Raw genomic sequence first — 18,684 nt, 5'->3', positions numbered from 1 at the left:
AACCACTAGACTACCTGCCGCCCCTCTAACCACTAGACTACCTGCCGCCCCTCTAACCACTAGACTACCTGCCGCCCCTCTAACCACTAGACTACCTGCCGCCCCTCTAACCACTAGGCTACCTGCCGCCCCTCTAACCACTAGACTACCTGCCGCCCCTCTAACCACTAGACTACCTGCCGCCCCTCTAACCACTAGACTACCTGCCGCCCCTCTAACCACTAGGCTACCTGCCGCCCCTCTAACCACTAGACTACCTGCCGCCCCTCTAACCACTAGGCTACCTGCCGCCCCTCTAACCACTAGGCTACCTGCCGCCCCTCTAACCACTAGGCTACCTGCCGCCCCTCTAACCACTAGACTACCTGCCGCCCCTCTAACCACTAGACTACCTGCCGCCCCTCTAACCACTAGGCTACCTGCCGCCCCTCTAACCACTAGACTACCTGCCGCCCCTCTAACCACTAGGCTACCTGCCGCACCTCTAACCACTAGACTACCTGCCGCCCCTCTAACCACTAGACTACCTGCCGCCCCTCTAACCACTAGGCTACCTGCCGCCCCTCTAACCACTAGACTACCTGCCGCCCCTCTAACCACTAGGCTACCTGCCACCCCTCTAACCACTAGACTACCTGCCGCCCCTCTAACCACTAGACTACCTGCCGCCCCTCTAACCACTAGGCTACCTGCCGCCCCTCTAACCACTAGGCTACCTGCCGCCCCTCTAACCACTAGGCTACCTGCCACTCCTCTAACCACTAGGCTACCTGCCACCCCTCTAACCACTAGGCTACCTGCCACCCCTCTAACCACTAGGCTACCTGCCACCCCTCTAACCACTAGACTACCTGCCGCCCCTCTAACCACTAGACTACCTGCCGCCCCTCTAACCACTAGGCTACCTGCCGCCCCTCTAACCACTAGACTACCTGCCGCCCCTCTAACCACTAGGCTACTTGCCGCCCCTCTAACCACTAGACTACCTGCCGCCCCTCTAACCACTAGGCTACCTGCCGCCCCTCTAACCACTAGGCTACCTGCCGCCCCTCTAACCACTAGGCTACCTGCCGCCCCTCTAACCACTAGGCTACCTGCCGCCCCTCTAACCACTAGGCTACCTGCCGCCCCTCTAACCACTAGGCTACCTGCCGCCCCTCTAACCACTAGGCTACCTGCCGCCCCTCTAACCACTAGACTACCTGCCGCCCCTCTAACCACTAGGCTACCTGCCGCACCTCTAACCACTAGACTACCTGCCGCCCCTCTAACCACTAGACTACCTGCCGCCCCTCTAACCACTAGGCTACCTGCCGCCCCTCTAACCACTAGACTACCTGCCGCCCCTCTAACCACTAGGCTACCTGCCGCCCCTCTAACCACTAGACTACCTGCCGCCCCTCTAACCACTAGGCTACCTGCCGCCCCTCTAACCACTAGGCTACCTGCCGCCCCTCTAACCACTAGGCTACCTGCCGCCCCTCTAACCACTAGGCTACCTGCCGCCCCTCTAACCACTAGGCTACCTGCCGCCCCTCTAACCACTAGGCTACCTGCCGCCCCTCTAACCACTAGGCTACCTGCCGCCCCTCTAACCACTAGACTACCTGCCGCCCCTCTAACCACTAGGCTACCTGCCGCACCTCTAACCACTAGACTACCTGCCGCCCCTCTAACCACTAGACTACCTGCCGCCCCTCTAACCACTAGGCTACCTGCCGCCCCTCTAACCACTAGACTACCTGCCGCCCCTCTAACCACTAGGCTACCTGCCACCCCTCTAACCACTAGACTACCTGCCGCCCCTCTAACCACTAGACTACCTGCCGCCCCCTCTAACCACTAGGCTACCTGCCGCCCCTCTAACCACTAGACTACCTGCCGCCCCTCTAACCACTAGGCTACCTGCCGCCCCTCTAACCACTAGACTACCTGCCGCCCCTCTAACCACTAGACTACCTGCCGCCCCTCTAACCACTAGGCTACCTGCCGCCCCTCTAACCACTAGGCTACCTGCCGCCCCTCTAACCACTAGGCTACCTGCCACTCCTCTAACCACTAGGCTACCTGCCACCCCTCTAACCACTAGGCTACCTGCCACCCCTCTAACCACTAGGCTACCTGCCACCCCTCTAACCACTAGACTACCTGCCGCCCCTCTAACCACTAGACTACCTGCTACCCCTCTAACCACTAGGCTACCTGCCACCCCTCTAACCACTAGACTACCTGCCGCCCCTCTAACCACTAGGCTACCTGCCGCCCCTCTAACCACTAGACTACCTGCCACCCCTCTAACCACTAGACTACCTGCCGCCCCTCTAACCACTAGGCTACCTGCCGCCCCTCTAACCACTAGACTACCTGCCACCCCTCTAACCACTAGGCTACCTGCCGCAACTCTAACCACTAGACTACCTGCCGCCCCTCTAACCACTAGGCTACCTGCCACCCCTCTAACCACTAGACTACCTGCCGCCCCTCTAACCACTAGGCTACCTGCCGCCCCTCTAACCACTAGACTACCTGCCACCCCTCTAACCACTAGACTACCTGCCGCCCCTCTAACCACTAGGCTACCTGCCGCCCCTCTAACCACTAGACTACCTGCCACCCCTCTAACCACTAGGCTACCTGCCGCAACTCTAACCACTAGACTACCTGCCGCCCCTCTAACCACTAGGCTACCTGCCGCCCCTCTAACCACTAGACTACCTGCCGCCCCTCTAACCACTAGGCTACCTGCCGCCCCTCTAACCACTAGGCTACCTGCCGCCCCTCTAACCACTAGGCTACCTGCCGCCCCTCTAACCACTAGACTACCTGCCACCCCTCTAACCACTAGACTACCTGCCACCCCTCTAACCACTAGACTACCTGCCACCCCTCTAACCACTAGACTACCTGCCACCCCTCTAACCACTAGACTACCTGCCGCCCCTCTAACCACTAGGCTACCTGCCGCCCCTCTAACCACTAGACTACCTGCCGCACCTCTAACCACTAGACTACCTGCCGCCCCTCTAACCACTAGACTACCTGCCGCCCCTCTAACCACTAGACTACCTGCCGCCCCTCTAACCACTAGACTACCTGCCGCCCCTCTAACCACTAGGCTACCTGCCGCCCCTCTAACCACTAGACTACCTGCCGCCCCTCTAACCACTAGGCTACCTGCCGCCCCTCTAACCACTAGGCTACCTGCCGCCCCTCTAACCACTAGGCTACCTGCCGCCCCTCTAACCACTAGGCTACCTGCCGCCCCTCTAACCACTAGGCTACCTGCCGCCCCTCTAACCACTAGGCTACCTGCCGCCCCTCCAACCACTAGGCTACCTGCCGCCCCTCTAACCACTAGGCTACCTGCCGCCCCTCTAACCACTAGGCTACCTGCCGCCCCTCTAACCACTAGACTACCTGCCGCCCCTCTAACCACTAGACTACCTGCCGCCCCTCTAACCTCTAGACTACCTGCCGCCCCTCTAACCACTAGACTACCTGCCGCCCCTCTAACCACTAGACTACCTGCCGCCCCTCTAACCACTAGACTACCTGCCGCCCCTCTAACCACTAGACTACCTGCCACCCCTCTAACCACTAGACTACCTGCCGCCCCTCTAACCACTAGACTACCTGCCGCCCCTCTAACCACTAGACTACCTGCCGCCCCTCTAACCACTAGACTACCTGCCGCCCCTCTAACCACTAGGCTACCTGCCGCCCCTCTAACCACTAGACTACCTGCCGCCCCTCTAACCACTAGGCTACCTGCCGCCCCTCTAAACACTAGGCTACCTGCCGCCCCTCTAACCACTAGGCTACCTGCCGCCCCTCTAACCACTAGGCTACCTGCCGCCCCTCTAACCACTAGGCTACCTGCCGCCCCTCTAACCACTAGGCTACCTGCCGCCCCTCTAACCACTAGGCTACCTGCCGCCCCTCTAACCACTAGGCTACCTGCCGCCCCTCTAACCACTAGGCTACCTGCCGCCCCTCTAACCACTAGGCTACCTGCCGCCCCTCTAACCACTAGGCTACCTGCCGCCCCTCTAACCACTAGACTACCTGCCGCCCCTCTAACCACTAGGCTACCTGCCGCCCCTCTAACCTCTAGACTACCTGCCGCCCCTCTAACCACTAGACTACCTGCCGCCCCTCTAACCACTAGACTACCTGCCGCCCCTCTAACCACTAGACTACCTGCCACCCCTCTAACCACTAGACTACCTGCCGCCCCTCTAACCACTAGACTACCTGCCGCCCCTCTAACCACTAGACTACCTGCCACCCCTCTAACCACTAGACTACCTGCCGCCCCTCTAACCACTAGACTACCTGCCGCCCCTCTAACCACTAGACTACCTGCCGCCCCTCTAACCACTAGACTACCTGCCGCCCCTCTAACCACTAGACTACCTGCCGCCCCTCTAACCACTAGACTACCTGCCGCCCCTCTAACCACTAGACTACCTGCCGCCCCTCTAACCACTAGGCTACCTGCCGCCCCTCTAACCACTAGGCTACCTGCCGCCCATCTAATCACTAGGCTACCTGCCGCCCCTCTAACCACTAGACTACCTGCCGCCCCTCTAACCACTAGACTACCTGCCGCCCCTCTAACCACTAGACTACCTGCCGCCCCTCTAACCACTAGGCTACCTGCCGCCCCTCTAACCACTAGGCTAACTGCCGCCCCTCTAACCACTAGACTACCTGCCGCCCCTCTAACCACTAGACTACCTGCCGCCCCTCTAACCACTAGGCTACCTGCCGCCCCTCTAACCACTAGGCTACCTAACGCCCCTCTAACCACTAGGCTACCTGCCGCCCCTCTAACCACTAGACTACCTGCCACCCCTCTAACCACTAGACTACCTGCCACCCCTCTAACCACTAGACTACCTGCCACCCCTCTAACCACTAGACTACCTGCCACCCCTCTAACCACTAGACTACCTGCCACCCCTCTAACCACTAGACTACCTGCCGCCCCTCTAACCACTAGGCTACCTGCCGCCCCTCTAACCACTAGACTACCTGCCGCCCCTCTAACCACTAGACTACCTGCCGCCCCTCTAACCACTAGACTACCTGCCGCCCCTCTAACCACTAGACTACCTGCCGCCCCTCTAACCACTAGACTACCTGCCGCCCCTCTAACCACTAGGCTACCTGCCGCCCCTCTAACCACTAGACTACCTGCCGCCCCTCTAACCACTAGGCTACCTGCCGCCCCTCTAACCACTAGGCTACCTGCCGCCCCTCTAACCACTAGGCTACCTGCCGCCCCTCTAACCACTAGGCTACCTGCCGCCCCTCTAACCACTAGGCTACCTGCCGCCCCTCTAAACACTAGGCTACCTGCCGCCCCTCTAACCACTAGGCTACCTGCCGCCCCTCTAACCACTAGGCTACCTGCCGCCCCTCTAACCACTAGGCTACCTGCCGCCCCTCTAACCACTAGGCTACCTGCCGCCCCTCTAACCACTAGACTACCTGCCGCCCCTCTAACCACTAGACTACCTGCCGCCCCTCTAACCTCTAGACTACCTGCCGCCCCTCTAACCACTAGACTACCTGCCGCCCCTCTAACCACTAGACTACCTGCCGCCCCTCTAACCACTAGACTACCTGCCGCCCCTCTAACCACTAGACTACCTGCCGCCCCTCTAACCACTAGACTACCTGCCGCCCCTCTAACCACTAGACTACCTGCCGCCCCTCTAACCACTAGACTACCTGCCGCCCCTCTAACCACTAGACTACCTGCCGCCCCTCTAACCACTAAGCTACCTGCCGCCCCTCTAACCACTAGACTACCTGCCGCACCTCTAACCACTAGGCTACCTGCCGCCCCTCTAACCACTAGACTACCTGCCGCCCCTCTAACCACTAGACTACCTGCCGCCCCTCTAACCACTAGACTACCTGCCGCCCCTCTAACCACTAGACTACCTGCCGCCCCACTAACCACTAGGCTACCTGCCGCCCCTCTAATCACTAGGCTACCTGCCGCCCCTCTAACCACTAGGCTACCTGCAGCCCCTCTAACCACTAGACTACCTGCCGCCCCTCTAACCACTAGACTACCTGCCGCCCCTCTAACCACTAGACTACCTGCCGCCCCTCTAACCACTAGACTACCTGCCGCCCCTCTAACCACTAGACTACCTGCCGCCCCTCTAACCACTAGACTACCTGCCGCCCCTCTAACCACTAGGCTACCTGCCGCCCCTCTAACCACTAGGCTACCTGCCGCCCATCTAATCACTAGGCTACCTGCCGCCCCTCTAACCACTAGACTACCTGCCGCCCCTCTAACCACTAGACTACCTGCCGCCACTCTAACCACTAGACTACCTGCCGCCCCTCTAACCACTAGGCTACCTGCCGCCCCTCTAACCACTAGGCTAACTGCCGCCCCTCTAACCACTAGACTACCTGCCGCCCCTCTAACCACTAGGCTACCTGCCGCCCCTCTAACCACTAGGCTACCTGCCGCCCCTCTAACCACTAGGCTACTTGCCGCCCCTCTAACCACTAGGCTACCTGCCGCCCCTCTAACCACTAGGCTACCTGCCGCCCATCTAACCACTAGGCTACCTGCCGCCCCTCTAACCACTAGGCTACCTGCCGCCCCTCTAACCACTAGGCTACCTGCCGCCCCTCTAACCACTAGGCAACCTGCCGCCCCTCTAACCTCTAGGCTACCCTGCCGCCCATCTAATCACTAGGCTACCTGCCGCCCCTCTAACCACTAGGCTACCTGCCGCCCCTCGAACCACTAGGCTACCTGCCGCCCCTCTAACCACTAGGCTACCTGCCGCCCCTCTAATCACTAGGCTACCTGCCGCCCCTCTAACCACTAGGCTACCTGCCGCCCCTCTAACCACTAGGCTACCTGCCGCCCCTCTAACCACTAGGCTACCTGCCGCCCCTCTAACCACTAGGCTACCTGCCGCCCCTCTAACCACTAGGCTACCTGCCGCCCCTCTAACCACTAGGCTACCTGCCGCCCCTCTAACCACTAGGCTACCTGCCGCCCCTCTAACCACTAGGCTACCTGCCGCCCCTCTAACCACTAGGCTACCTGCCGCCCCTCTAACCACTAGGCTACCTGCCGCCCGTCTAACCACTAGGCTACCTGCCGCCCCTCTAACCACTAGGCTACCTGCCGCCCCTCTAACCACTAGGCTACCTGCCGCTCCTCTAACCACTAGGCTACCTGCCGCCCCTCTAACCACTAGGCTACCTGCCACCCCAATACTACTGTTGTTACTACTACTACTGTTACTACTACTACTACTACTACTACTACTACTACTACTGTTACTACTACTACTACTGTTACTACTACTACTACTACTACTACTACTACTACTACTACTGTTACTATCACTGTTACTACTACTACTACTACTACTACTACTACTACTACTGTTACTACTACTACTACTACTACTACTACTACTACTGTTACTATCACTGTTACTACTACTACTACTACTACTACTACCACTGTTACTACTACTACTACTGTTACTATCACTGTTACTGTTACTAATGTTACTACTACTACTACTACCACTGTTACTACTACTACTACTACTACCACTGTTACTACTACTACTACTGTTACTATCACTGTTACTGTTACTACTGTTACTCCTACTGTTACTATCACTACTACTACTACTACTACTACTACTACTACTACTACTATTACTACTACTACTACTACTACTACTACTACTACTGCTACTACTACTAGTTCTGCTACTACTGTTACTACTACTACTACTACTACTACTACTACTACTACTACTACTACTACTGTTACTACTACTACTACTACTACTACTACTACTACTACTGTTACTACTACTGTTACTACTACTACTACTACTGTTACTATTACTGTTACTACTACTACTACTGTTACTATCACTGTTACTACTACTACTACTACTACTGTTACTATTACTGTTACTACTACTACTACTGTTACTATCACTGTTACTACTACTACTACTACTACTACTACTACTACTACTACTGTTACTATTACTGTTACTACTACTACTACTGTTACTATCACTGTTACTACTACTACTACTACTACTACTGTTACTATTGCTGTTACTACTGCTACTACTGTTGCTATCACTGTTGCTACTACTGCTGCTGCTGCTGCTGCTGCTGCTGCTGCTGCTACTACTGTTGCTGCTGCTGCTGCTGCTGCTGCTGCTGCTGCTGCTGCTACTGCTGCTGCTGTTGCTATCACTGTTACTGCTGCTACTACTACCACTGTTACTGCTGCTGCTACTGTTGCTATCACTGTTACTGTTACTAATGTTGCTGCTGCTGCTGCTACCACTGTTACTACTGCTACTACTACTGCTACTACTGCTGGTTCTGCTACTACTGTTGCTACTGCTGCTGCTGCTGCTGCTGCTGCTGCTGCTACTGTTACTACTGCTGCTGCTGCTGCTGCTGCTGCTACTGTTACTGCTGCTGTTACTACTACTGCTGCTGCTACTGCTGCTGCTGCTGTTGCTGCTGCTGCTACTGCTACTACTACTGTTGCTGCTGCTACTGCTGCTACTGCTGCTGCTGCTGCTGCTGCTGCTACTGCTACTGTTACTACTACTACTGCTGGTGCTGTTGCTCCTATTACTGCTGCTACTACTGTTACTGCTGCTGCTGTTGCTGCTACTGCTGGTGCTGTTACTATTGCTACTACTACTACTGTTACTGCTACTATTTCTGTTACTACTGCTGCTACTGTTACTACTGCTGCTGCTGTTGCTATTACTGCTACTACTGTTACTATTACTACTAGTACTACTGTTGCTGCTGCTACTACTACTGCTGTTACTATTACTACTACTACTGTTACTATTGCTGCTGCTACTGTTACTATTGCTGCTGCTGCTACTGTTGCTATTGCTGCTGCTACTACTACTACTGTTACTATTACTACTACTACTACTGTTACTATTACTAATACTACTGTTACTATTACTACTACTACTACTACTACTGTTACTCCTACTACTACTACTGTTACTATTACTACTACTACTACTGTTACTATTACTACTACTACTGTTACTATTACTACTACTACTACTACTGTTACTACTACTACTGTTACTACTACTACTACTACTGTTACTATAACTACTAATACTACTGTTACTGTTACTATTACTACTACTACTGCTACTACTGTTACTATTACTACTACTACTGTTACTATTACTACTACTACTACTACTACTACTGTTACTATTACTACTACTACTGTTACTATTACTACTACTACTGTTACTATTACTACTACTACTACTACTACTGTTACTATTACTACTACTACTGTTACTACTACTACTACTACTACTACTATTAATGCTGCTGCTGCTACTACTACTACTACTACTACTACTACTACTACTACTACTGTTACTACTACTACTACTGTCACTACTACTACTACTACTACTACTACTACTACTACTACTACTAATGTTGTAGTTATTACTTGTCCTAACAACAATCATCCATATTAGCAAACATATTTAATTTCAAACTTCACATTTCTCTAGAAGGACCCTGGAGGTTATTTATGGTAAGATCAGCTATAAGTGGCCGGTCAGGTCAGTTTATCGTGTCAGCTCTACTTTATCTGCCATACGAGGCTGGGGGGGGTTAAATATCACAGACACTATGTGATTTATAGACGCCAAGGGGTCTCTGAGGTTGGACGTCATACTCTCTTTCCTGGTATTACAGTATAGGGGAGGCAGCATAGCCTAGTTGTTAGAGCATTGGACTAGTAACCGAAAGGTTGCAAGATCGAATGCCCCTGAACAAGGCAGGTTAACCCACTAGCCCGTCATTCTAAAATAAGAATTTGTTCTTAACTGACTTGCCTAGTTAAATAAAGATAAAATACATTTTAAAAGTACTGGTCTATCCGCACTGCCCTCTGTAGCCCCATGGCAAGGAGCTCAGTCCCAGTGATGGGCTGGTCTATCCTCACTACCCTCTGTAGCCCCATGGCAAGGAGCTCAGTCCCAGTGATGTGCTGGTCTGTCCGCACTACCCTCTGTAGCCCCATGGCAAGGAGCTCAGTCCCAGTGATGTGCTGGTCTGTCCGCACTACCCTCTGTAGCCCCATGGCAAGGAGCTCAGTCCCAGTGATGTGCTGGTCTATCCGCACTACCCTCTGTAGCCCCATGTGATGGAGGGTAGTGGTATTGCTGTACCAAGCAGTGATGGAGGGTAGTGGTATTGCTGTACCAAGCAGTGATGGAGGGTAGTGGTATTGCTGTACCAAGCAGTGATGGAGGGTAGTGGTATTGCTGTACCTAGCAGTGATGGAGGGTAGTGGTATTGCTGTACCTAGCAGTGATGGAGGGTAGTGGTATTGCTGTACCTAGCAGTGATGGAGGGTAGTGGTATTGCTGTACCAAGCAGTGATGGAGGGTAGTGGTATTGCTGTACCAAGCAGTGATGGAGGGTAGTGGTATTGCTGTACCAAGCAGTGATGGAGGGTAGTGGTATTGCTGTACCTAGCAGTGATGGAGGGTAGTGGTATTGCTGTACCTAGCAGTGATGGAGGGTAGTGGTATTGCTGTACCAAGCAGTGATGGAGGGTAGTGGTATTGCTGTACCTAGCAGTGATGGAGGGTAGTGGTATTGCTGTACCTAGCAGTGATGGAGGGTAGTGGTATTGCTGTACCAAGCAGTGATGGAGGGTAGTGGTATTGCTGTACCAAGCAGTGACGCAGCCAGCCAGAGATGCTCTCAACCGTACAGCTGTAGAACTTTGAGGATTTGAGGGCACATGCCAAACCAACACGCATTCTTCACAACCGTAGACAATTTTAAATATTTAGTGATTTGGACACCGAGGAAGTTGTAGCTCTCGATCCGCTCCACTGCAGCCCCGTCGATGTAGAGTGCTCATCCCTCCCCCATTTCCTCTCGTCCATGATCAGCTCCTTTGGTCTTACTGACGAAGAGGGAGAGATTGCTGTTCTGGCACCACACTGTCAGGTCACTGACCTCCTAAACTGTAGGCTGACTCATCGTCGACGGTGACCAGGCCTACCACTGTTGTATCTTCAGCAAACATGATGATGGGGTGAACAGGAGGGGTAGCATCATCTCTGGTTCTGGAGAATATTTCTCAACGGAGCGAGTCACGGGTACTTTCTGTTTGAGCTTCTGCTTGCAAACAGGAAGCAGGCGTACAGAGTCATGATCTGATTTGCCGAACCGTCATTCTACCATGAAGCATGTATACGAGGCCTTCCCTCACTCGTCTGTGAGGGAAGGCCTCGTATGCATGCTTCATGGTAGAATGACAGTGGTCATGGATTGTATCACCCCCTAATGGCGAGGGAGACGTGTTCATGGAAGTTGGGCATCACGTGTTACGTGGAATAAATAAAAAGAAACCCTGGCAACCAGAAAAGCAGCCTCTGGATGTAGGTTTTCCTGCTTGGTTATAGACTCGTACAGTTTGATGAACGTCAGCTTGTTATTTGTCCTGTCCCGAGGTGGAACGTATACAGCAGTCACAATAACCTCTGAAAAGACCCTCGGCATTTGATCATCAGCTATTCCAAGATGGGTGAACACACTTCTACCGCGCTCGAGTTAGCACACCAGTTGTTGTTGATGAAGAAGCAAACCCCTCCCCCCCTCGACTTCCGACTCCACTATCCTGTCGGTATCTTATAGCCACGGGGGGTATCTTATAGCCACTGGGGGTGTCTTATAGCCACTGGGGGGTATCTTATAGCCACTGGGGGTATCTTATAGCCACGGGGGGTATCTTATAGCCGCTGGGGGTATCTTATAGCCACGGGGGGTATCTTATAGCCACTGGGAGTATCTTATAGCCTCTGGGGGTATCTTATAGCCACTGGGGGGTATCTTATAGCCACTGGGGGGTATCTTATAGCCACGGGGGGTATCTTATAGCCACGGGGGGTATCTTATAGCCACTGGGGGTATCTTATAGCCACTGGGGGTATCTTATAGCCACTGGGGGTATCTTATAACCGCTGGGGGGTATCTTATAGCCACTGGGGGTATCTTATAACCGCTGGGGGGTATCTTATAGCCGCTGGGGGTATCTTATAGCCACGGGGGGTATCTTATAGCCACTGGGGGTATCTTATAGCCACTGGGGGTATCTTATAGCCGCTGGGGGGTATCTTATAGCCACGGGGGGTATCTTATAGCCACGGGGGGTATCTTATAGCCGCTGGGGGTATCTTATAGCCACGGGGGTATCTTATAGCCACGGGGGTATCTTATAGCCACTGGGGGGGGTATCTTATAGCCGCTGGGGGTATCTTATAGCCACGGGGGGTATCTTATAGCCACTGGGGGTATCTTATAGCCACTGGGGGTATCTTATAGCCACTGGGGGTATCTTATAGCCACGGGGGGTATCTTATAGCCACTGGGGGTATCTTATAGCCACTGGGGGTATCTTATAGCCACGGGGGGTATCTTATAGCCACGGGGGTATCTTATAGCCACTGGGGGTATCTTATAGCCGCTGGGGGTATTTTATAGCCGCTGGGGGTATCTTATAGCCGCTGGGGGGTATCTTATAGCCACTGGGGGGTATCTTATAGCCACTGGGGGTATCTTATAGCCACTGGGGGTATCTTATAGCCACTGGGGGTATCTTATAGCCACTGGGGGTATCTTATAGCCACGGGGGGGGGGGTATCTTATAGCCACTGGGGGGGGGGTATCTTAACCCGAGAGCCATGTTTCAGAAAAGCTGAGAATATTACAGTTTCGAGAGTCCCGTTTGATCAGAGGTCATCCATTTCATTATCAAGTGGCTGTACATTGGCCAATAGAATGGAGAGAAGAGGTGGCCGGTTCTCCCTTCAGCTCAATCTCACCAGGATCCCCCCCCCCCCCCCCTCCCTCTGGCCTTTGTAACGTTAGCTGTCCCTCTTTGGTAGCTCGGAAATTGGGTTGGGAATTCCAGAAAGCGTCCAGGGCGAACTTGAAGCCGGAATTCAGGTAAGTAGCTGCCCATCTGATGTTTGAAATGATAGCAGATACATTTAGAGAAAATAAAAACATAAACGGCAACAGAATCACAAAATAGCAAAGTTGGGTCGAAGTTTGCAAAACAACTGCCATCCGGGATAGCAACAACTTATCTGTGTGTGTGTGTGTGTGTGTGTGTGTGTGTGTGTGTGTGTGTGTGTGTGTGTGTGTGTGTGTGTGTGTGTGTGTGTGTGTGTGTGTGTGTACCCGTGTGTGTGTGTGTGTGTGTGTGTGTGTGTGTGTGTGTGTGTGTGTGTGTGTGTGTGTGTGTGTGTGTGTGTGTGTGTGTGTGTACCCGTGTGTACCCGTGTGTACCCGTGTGTGTGTGTGTGTGTGTGTGTGTGTGTGTGTGTGTGTGTGTGTGTGTGTGTGTGTGTGTGTGTGTGTGTACCCGTGTGTGTGTGTGTGTGTGTGTGTGTGTGTGTGTGTGTGTGTGTGTGTGTGAGTGTGTGTGTGTGTGTGTGTGTGTGTGTGTGTGTGTGTGTGTGTGTGTGTGTGTGTGTGTGTGTGTGTGTGTGTGTGTGTGTGTGTACTGTGTAGTGACCTTGTACCACTCCTGTAGTTCGTGGTCAGAGAACTCTGTGTTCTCTCTCAGGTCCTGAAGCATCTCTGGCCGTAGCTTGCTGTTCTGTTTCCCCATGGCAACGACGCAACACCGTGGCGACACACACTCGGTCTCAGTGGCAACAACACCTACCAGGCCCCTGGTTACAACCTGCCAATCACAGTGAAGAGAGAGTGTGAGTGACCAATCACAGATGACGGAAAGAGAGTGAGTGGCCAATCACAGATTAGAGAGAAAAGGTCAGCGACCAATTAAATCAGGAAGCAATGTGAAACCAAATAATAAATGACAGAAGTGTCTACGGGCTGTAACCATGACAACAGGGGTCTGCTGTCCAATCAAAAATCATCCCTACAGTGGCTTTCAGAAAGTACTTACACCTCTTGATGTTTTCCACATTTTGTTGGTCAACATCCTAAAATTGCTTAAAAAGCTACGGCAAGACTTGAAAATGGCTGTCTAGCAATGATCAACGACCACAGAGCGTGTACATTTTGTCCAATCCAGGTGTGTGAAGCTCTCACAGATTTACCCAGAAAGACTCACAGTTGTAATCGCTACCGATGTGGATTCAAACATGTATTGACTCATGGGGGTGTGAATACTTACGTAAATGAGATATTTCTGTATTTCATTTTCAATCGTTTCTAAAAATGATGATTTCACTTTGTCAATAAGGGGTATAGTGTGTATCTGGGTGGGATTTTTTATTTTTTATTTTAATCCGTTTTGAATTCAGCCTGGAACACAACAAAATGTGGAATAGGTCACAGGGTGTGAATACTTAGTGAAGACTCTGTATATAGTCTTCCATCACATCAGTCACATAAAACATCATCTACTTTGAGCCCAGGACTACACCTTTGTAGCAACATTTATTGTTTTCAGGGTTTTACCCACAGTATTACAAACTGCATAACGCATTTCAGTTCAGCAATGTTTTACCTCACATGCAACAGTTCTATTTCTGTTCTCTCCTATTTCACTTATAACCATTTCCTCACCCATTACAGGCATAAAACAATTCACAACCGTTCGATAATCCTGAAGGTCCCTTTAGCCTTTACTATGACGGCAATGAGACAGACTGGGTTCAAATGCAACCAACTGAGAGTTTAATATGAGACAGCAGAGAGGGGAGGAGAGGAGAGGAGCGGAGAGGAGCAGAGAGGGGAGGAGCAGAGAGGGGAGGAGCAGAGAGGGGGAGGAGAGGAGAGGAGCGGAGAGGAGCAGAGAGGGGAGGAGCAGAGAGGGGAGGAGAGGAGAGGAGCGGAGCAGAGAGGGGAGGAGCAGAGAGGGGAGGAGAGGAGGGGAGCGGAGAGGAGCAGAGAGCGGAGGATAGGAGAGGGGAGGAGAGGAGCAGAGAGGAGCAGAGAGGGGAGGAGCAGAGAGGGGAGGAGCAGAGAGGGGGAGGAGAGGAGCGGAGAGGAGCAGAGAGGGGAGGAGCAGAGGGGAGGGGAGAGGAGAGGAGAGGAGCGGAGCAGAGAGGGGGGAGGAGCAGAGAGGGGGGAGGAGAGGAGGGGAGCGGAGCGGAGAGGAGCAGAGAGGGGAGGAGAGGAGAGGGGAGGAGAGGAGCAGAGAGGTGCAGAGAGGGGAGGAGCAGAGAGGGGAGGAGCAGAGAGGGGAGGAGAGGAGGGGAGCGGAGAGGAGCAGAGAGGGGAGGAGAGGAGAGGGGAGGAGAGGAGCAGAGAGGTGCAGAGAGGGGAGGAGCAGAGAGGGGAGGAGCAGAGAGGAGAGGAGCAGAGAGGGGAGAAGCAGAGAGGGGAGGAGCAGAGAGGAGAGGAGCAGAGAGGGGAGGAGCAGAGAGGAGAGAAGCAGAGAGGGGAGGAGCAGAGAGGAGAGGAGCAGAGAGGGGAGGAGCAGAGAGGAGAGGAGCAGAGAGGGGAGGAGCAGAGAGGGGAGGAGCAGAGAGGGGAGGAGCAGAGAGGGGAGGAGCAGAGAGGGGAGGAGCAGAGAGGGGAGGAGCGGAGAGGAGAGGAGCAGAAAGGAGAGGAGCAGAGAGGAGAGGAGATGAGCAGAGAGGGGAGGAGCAGAGAGGGGAGGAGCAGAAAGGAGAGGAGCAGAGAGGAGAGGAGCAGAGAGGAGAGGAGATGAGCAGAGAGGGAAGGAGCAGAGAGTAGAGGAGCAGAGAGTAGAGAAGCAGAGGGGAGAGGAGAGGAGTGGAGCAGAGAGGAGTAGAGCAGATAGGAGAAGAGCAGAGAGGAGAGGAGCAGAGAGGAGAGGAGCAGAGAGGGTAGGAGCAGAGAGGAGAGGAGCAGAGAGGGGAGGAGCAGAGAGGGGAGGAGCAGAAAGGAGAGGAGCAGAGAGGAGAGGAGCAGAGAGGAGAGGAGATGAGCAGAGAGGGAAGGAGCAGAGAGTAGAGGAGCAGAGAGTAGAGGAGCAGAGGGGAGAGGAGAGGAGTGGAGCAGAGAGGAGTAGAGCAGAGAGGAGAGGAGCAGAGAGGAGCAGAGAGGGGAGGAGCAGAGGAGCAGAGAGGAGAGGTGAGGAGAGGAGTAGAGAGGAGTAGAGAGGAGCGGAGCAGAGTGGAGAGGTGAGGAGAGGAGCAGAGAGGAGCAGAGAGGAGAGGAGCAGAGTGGAGAGGTGAGGAGAGGAGCAGAGAGGAGCAGAGAGGAGAAGAGCAGAGCAGAGAGAGGACATCCACCCTGTGATAAATAACAATACATAAGTTTCAGGGATCAACGGACACTTTTTACATTTTCGTCTAAAATGTCAAACCCAAATCTAACTACCTGTAGCTCAGGACCCAAATCTAACTACCTGTAGATCAGGACCCAAATCTAACTGCCTGTAGATCAGGACCCAAATCTAACTACCTGTAGCTCAGGACCTGAAGCAAGAATATGCACATTATTGATACTATTTGAAAGGAAACACTTTGGAGTTTGTGGAAATGTGAAAGGACTGTAGGAGAATATAACACATTAGATATGGTAAAAGATAACACAAAGAAAAAAATGTGTTTAAATTTATTTTTGTATCATTCTCTTTGAAATAAATGCAAGAGAAAAGCCATAATGTATTATTCCAGCCCAGGCGCAATTTAGATTATGGCCACTAGATGGCAGTGTATCAAAGCAAAGTTGTTTTTTTTGTCACGCGACTACAACAGGTGTAGACATGAAAGTGAAACGCTTACTTACAGGCTCTAACCAATAGTGCAAAAAAGGTATTAGGTGAACAATAGGTAAGTAAAGAAATAAAAACAACAGTAACAAGACAGTGAAAAAGTACAGTAGAGATGCTATATACAGTAGAGAGGCTATATACAGTAGAGATGCTATATACAGTAGAGAGGTTATATACAGTAGAGAGGCTATAACAGTAGAGAGGCTATATACAGTAGAGAGGTTATATACAGTAGAGAGGCTATAACAGTAGAGAGGCTATATACAGTAGAGAGGTTATATACAGTAGAGAGGCTTTATACAGTAGAGAGGCTATATACAGTAGAGGCTATATACAGTAGAGAGGCTATATACAGAAGAGAGGCTATATACAGTAGAGGATATATACAGTAGAGAGGCTATATACAGTAGAGAGGCTATATACAGTAGAGAGGCTATATACAGTAGAGGCTATATACAGTAGAGAGGCTATATACAGTAGAGAGGCTATATACAGTAGAGATGCTATATACAGTAGAGAGGTTATATACAGTAGAGAGGCTATAACAGTAGAGAGGCTATATACAGTAGAGAGGTTATATACAGTAGAGAGGCTATAACAGTAGAGAGGCTATATACAGTAGAGAGGTTATATACAGTAGAGAGGCTATATACAGTAGAGAGGCTATATACAGTAGAGGCTATATACAGTAGAGAGGCTATATACAGAAGAGAGGCTATATACAGTAGAGGATATATACAGTAGAGAGGCTATATACAGTAGAGAGGCTATATACAGTAGAGAGGCTATATACAGTAGAGGCTATATACAGTAGAGGCTATATACAGAAGAGAGGCTATATACAGTAGAGGATATATACAGTAGAGAGGCTATATACAGTAGAGAGGCTATATACAGTAGAGAGGCTATATACAGTAGAGGATATATACAGTAGAGAGGCTATATACAGTAGTGAGGCTATATACAGTAGAGAGGATATATACAGTAGAGGATATATACAGTAGAAAGGCTATATAGACTAGAGAGGATTTATACAGTAGAGAGGCTTTATACAGTAGAGAGGCTATATACATTAGAGAGGCTATATACAGTAGAGAGGTTATATACAGTAGAGAGGTTATATACAGTAGAGAGGCTACATACAGCAGAGAGGCTATAACAGTAGAGAGACTATAACAGTAGAGAGGCTATAACAGTAGAGAGGCTATATACAGTAGAGAGGCTATATACAGTAGAGAGGCTTTATACAGTAGAGAGGCTATAGCAGTAGAGAGGCTATATACAGTGGAGAGGCTACATAGAGTAGAGAGGCTATAACAGTAGAGAGGCCATAACAGTAGAGAGGCTACATACAGTAGAGAGACTATAACAGTAGAGAGGCTATAACAGTAGTGAGGCTCTATACAGTGGAGAGACTATATACAGTAGAGAGGCTATATACAGTAGAGAGGCTTTATACAGTAGAGAGGCTGTATACAGTAGAGAGGCTTTATACAGTAGAGAGGCTGTATACAGTAGAGAGGCTATAACTGTAGAGAGGCTATATACAGTAGTGAGGCTATAACTGTAGAGAGGCTATATACAGTAGTGAGGCTATATACAGTAGAGAGGCTATATACAGTAGAGAGGCTATATACAGTAGAGAGGCTATATACAGTAGCGAGGCTATAACAGTAGAGAGGCTATATACAGTAGAGAGGCTATATACAGTAGAGAGGCTATATACAGTAGAGAGGCTATAACTGTAGAGAGGCTATATACAGTAGTGAGGCTTTATACAGTAGAGAGGCTATAACAGTAGAGAGGCTATATACAGTAGAGAGGCTATATACAGTAGAGAGGCTATAACAGTAGAGAGGCTACATACAGTAGAGAGACTATAACAGTAGAGAGGCTAT

At 51.5% G+C, this 18,684-nt stretch overlaps 1 protein-coding gene across 1 annotated transcript in view; it reads right to left on the bottom strand.

Moving 5' to 3' along the window:
- LOC135549498 (hippocalcin-like protein 1) overlaps positions 1-18,684 on the bottom strand; it is a 98,240-nt gene that overhangs the window by 22,638 nt on the left and 56,918 nt on the right. The window contains exon 2 of the mRNA XM_064979509.1: positions 13,640-13,810. Coding sequence (XP_064835581.1) covers positions 13,640-13,735 — 96 coding nt within the window. The 5' untranslated portion in view covers positions 13,736-13,810. The remainder of the gene's footprint in view (positions 1-13,639; positions 13,811-18,684) is intronic.

This window comes from Oncorhynchus masou, chromosome 12 (genome assembly GCF_036934945.1).
Source record: "Oncorhynchus masou masou isolate Uvic2021 chromosome 12, UVic_Omas_1.1, whole genome shotgun sequence".
Lineage (NCBI taxonomy): Eukaryota > Metazoa > Chordata > Actinopteri > Salmoniformes > Salmonidae > Oncorhynchus > Oncorhynchus masou.
This window is presented reverse-complemented; position numbering and strand designations above follow the sequence as displayed.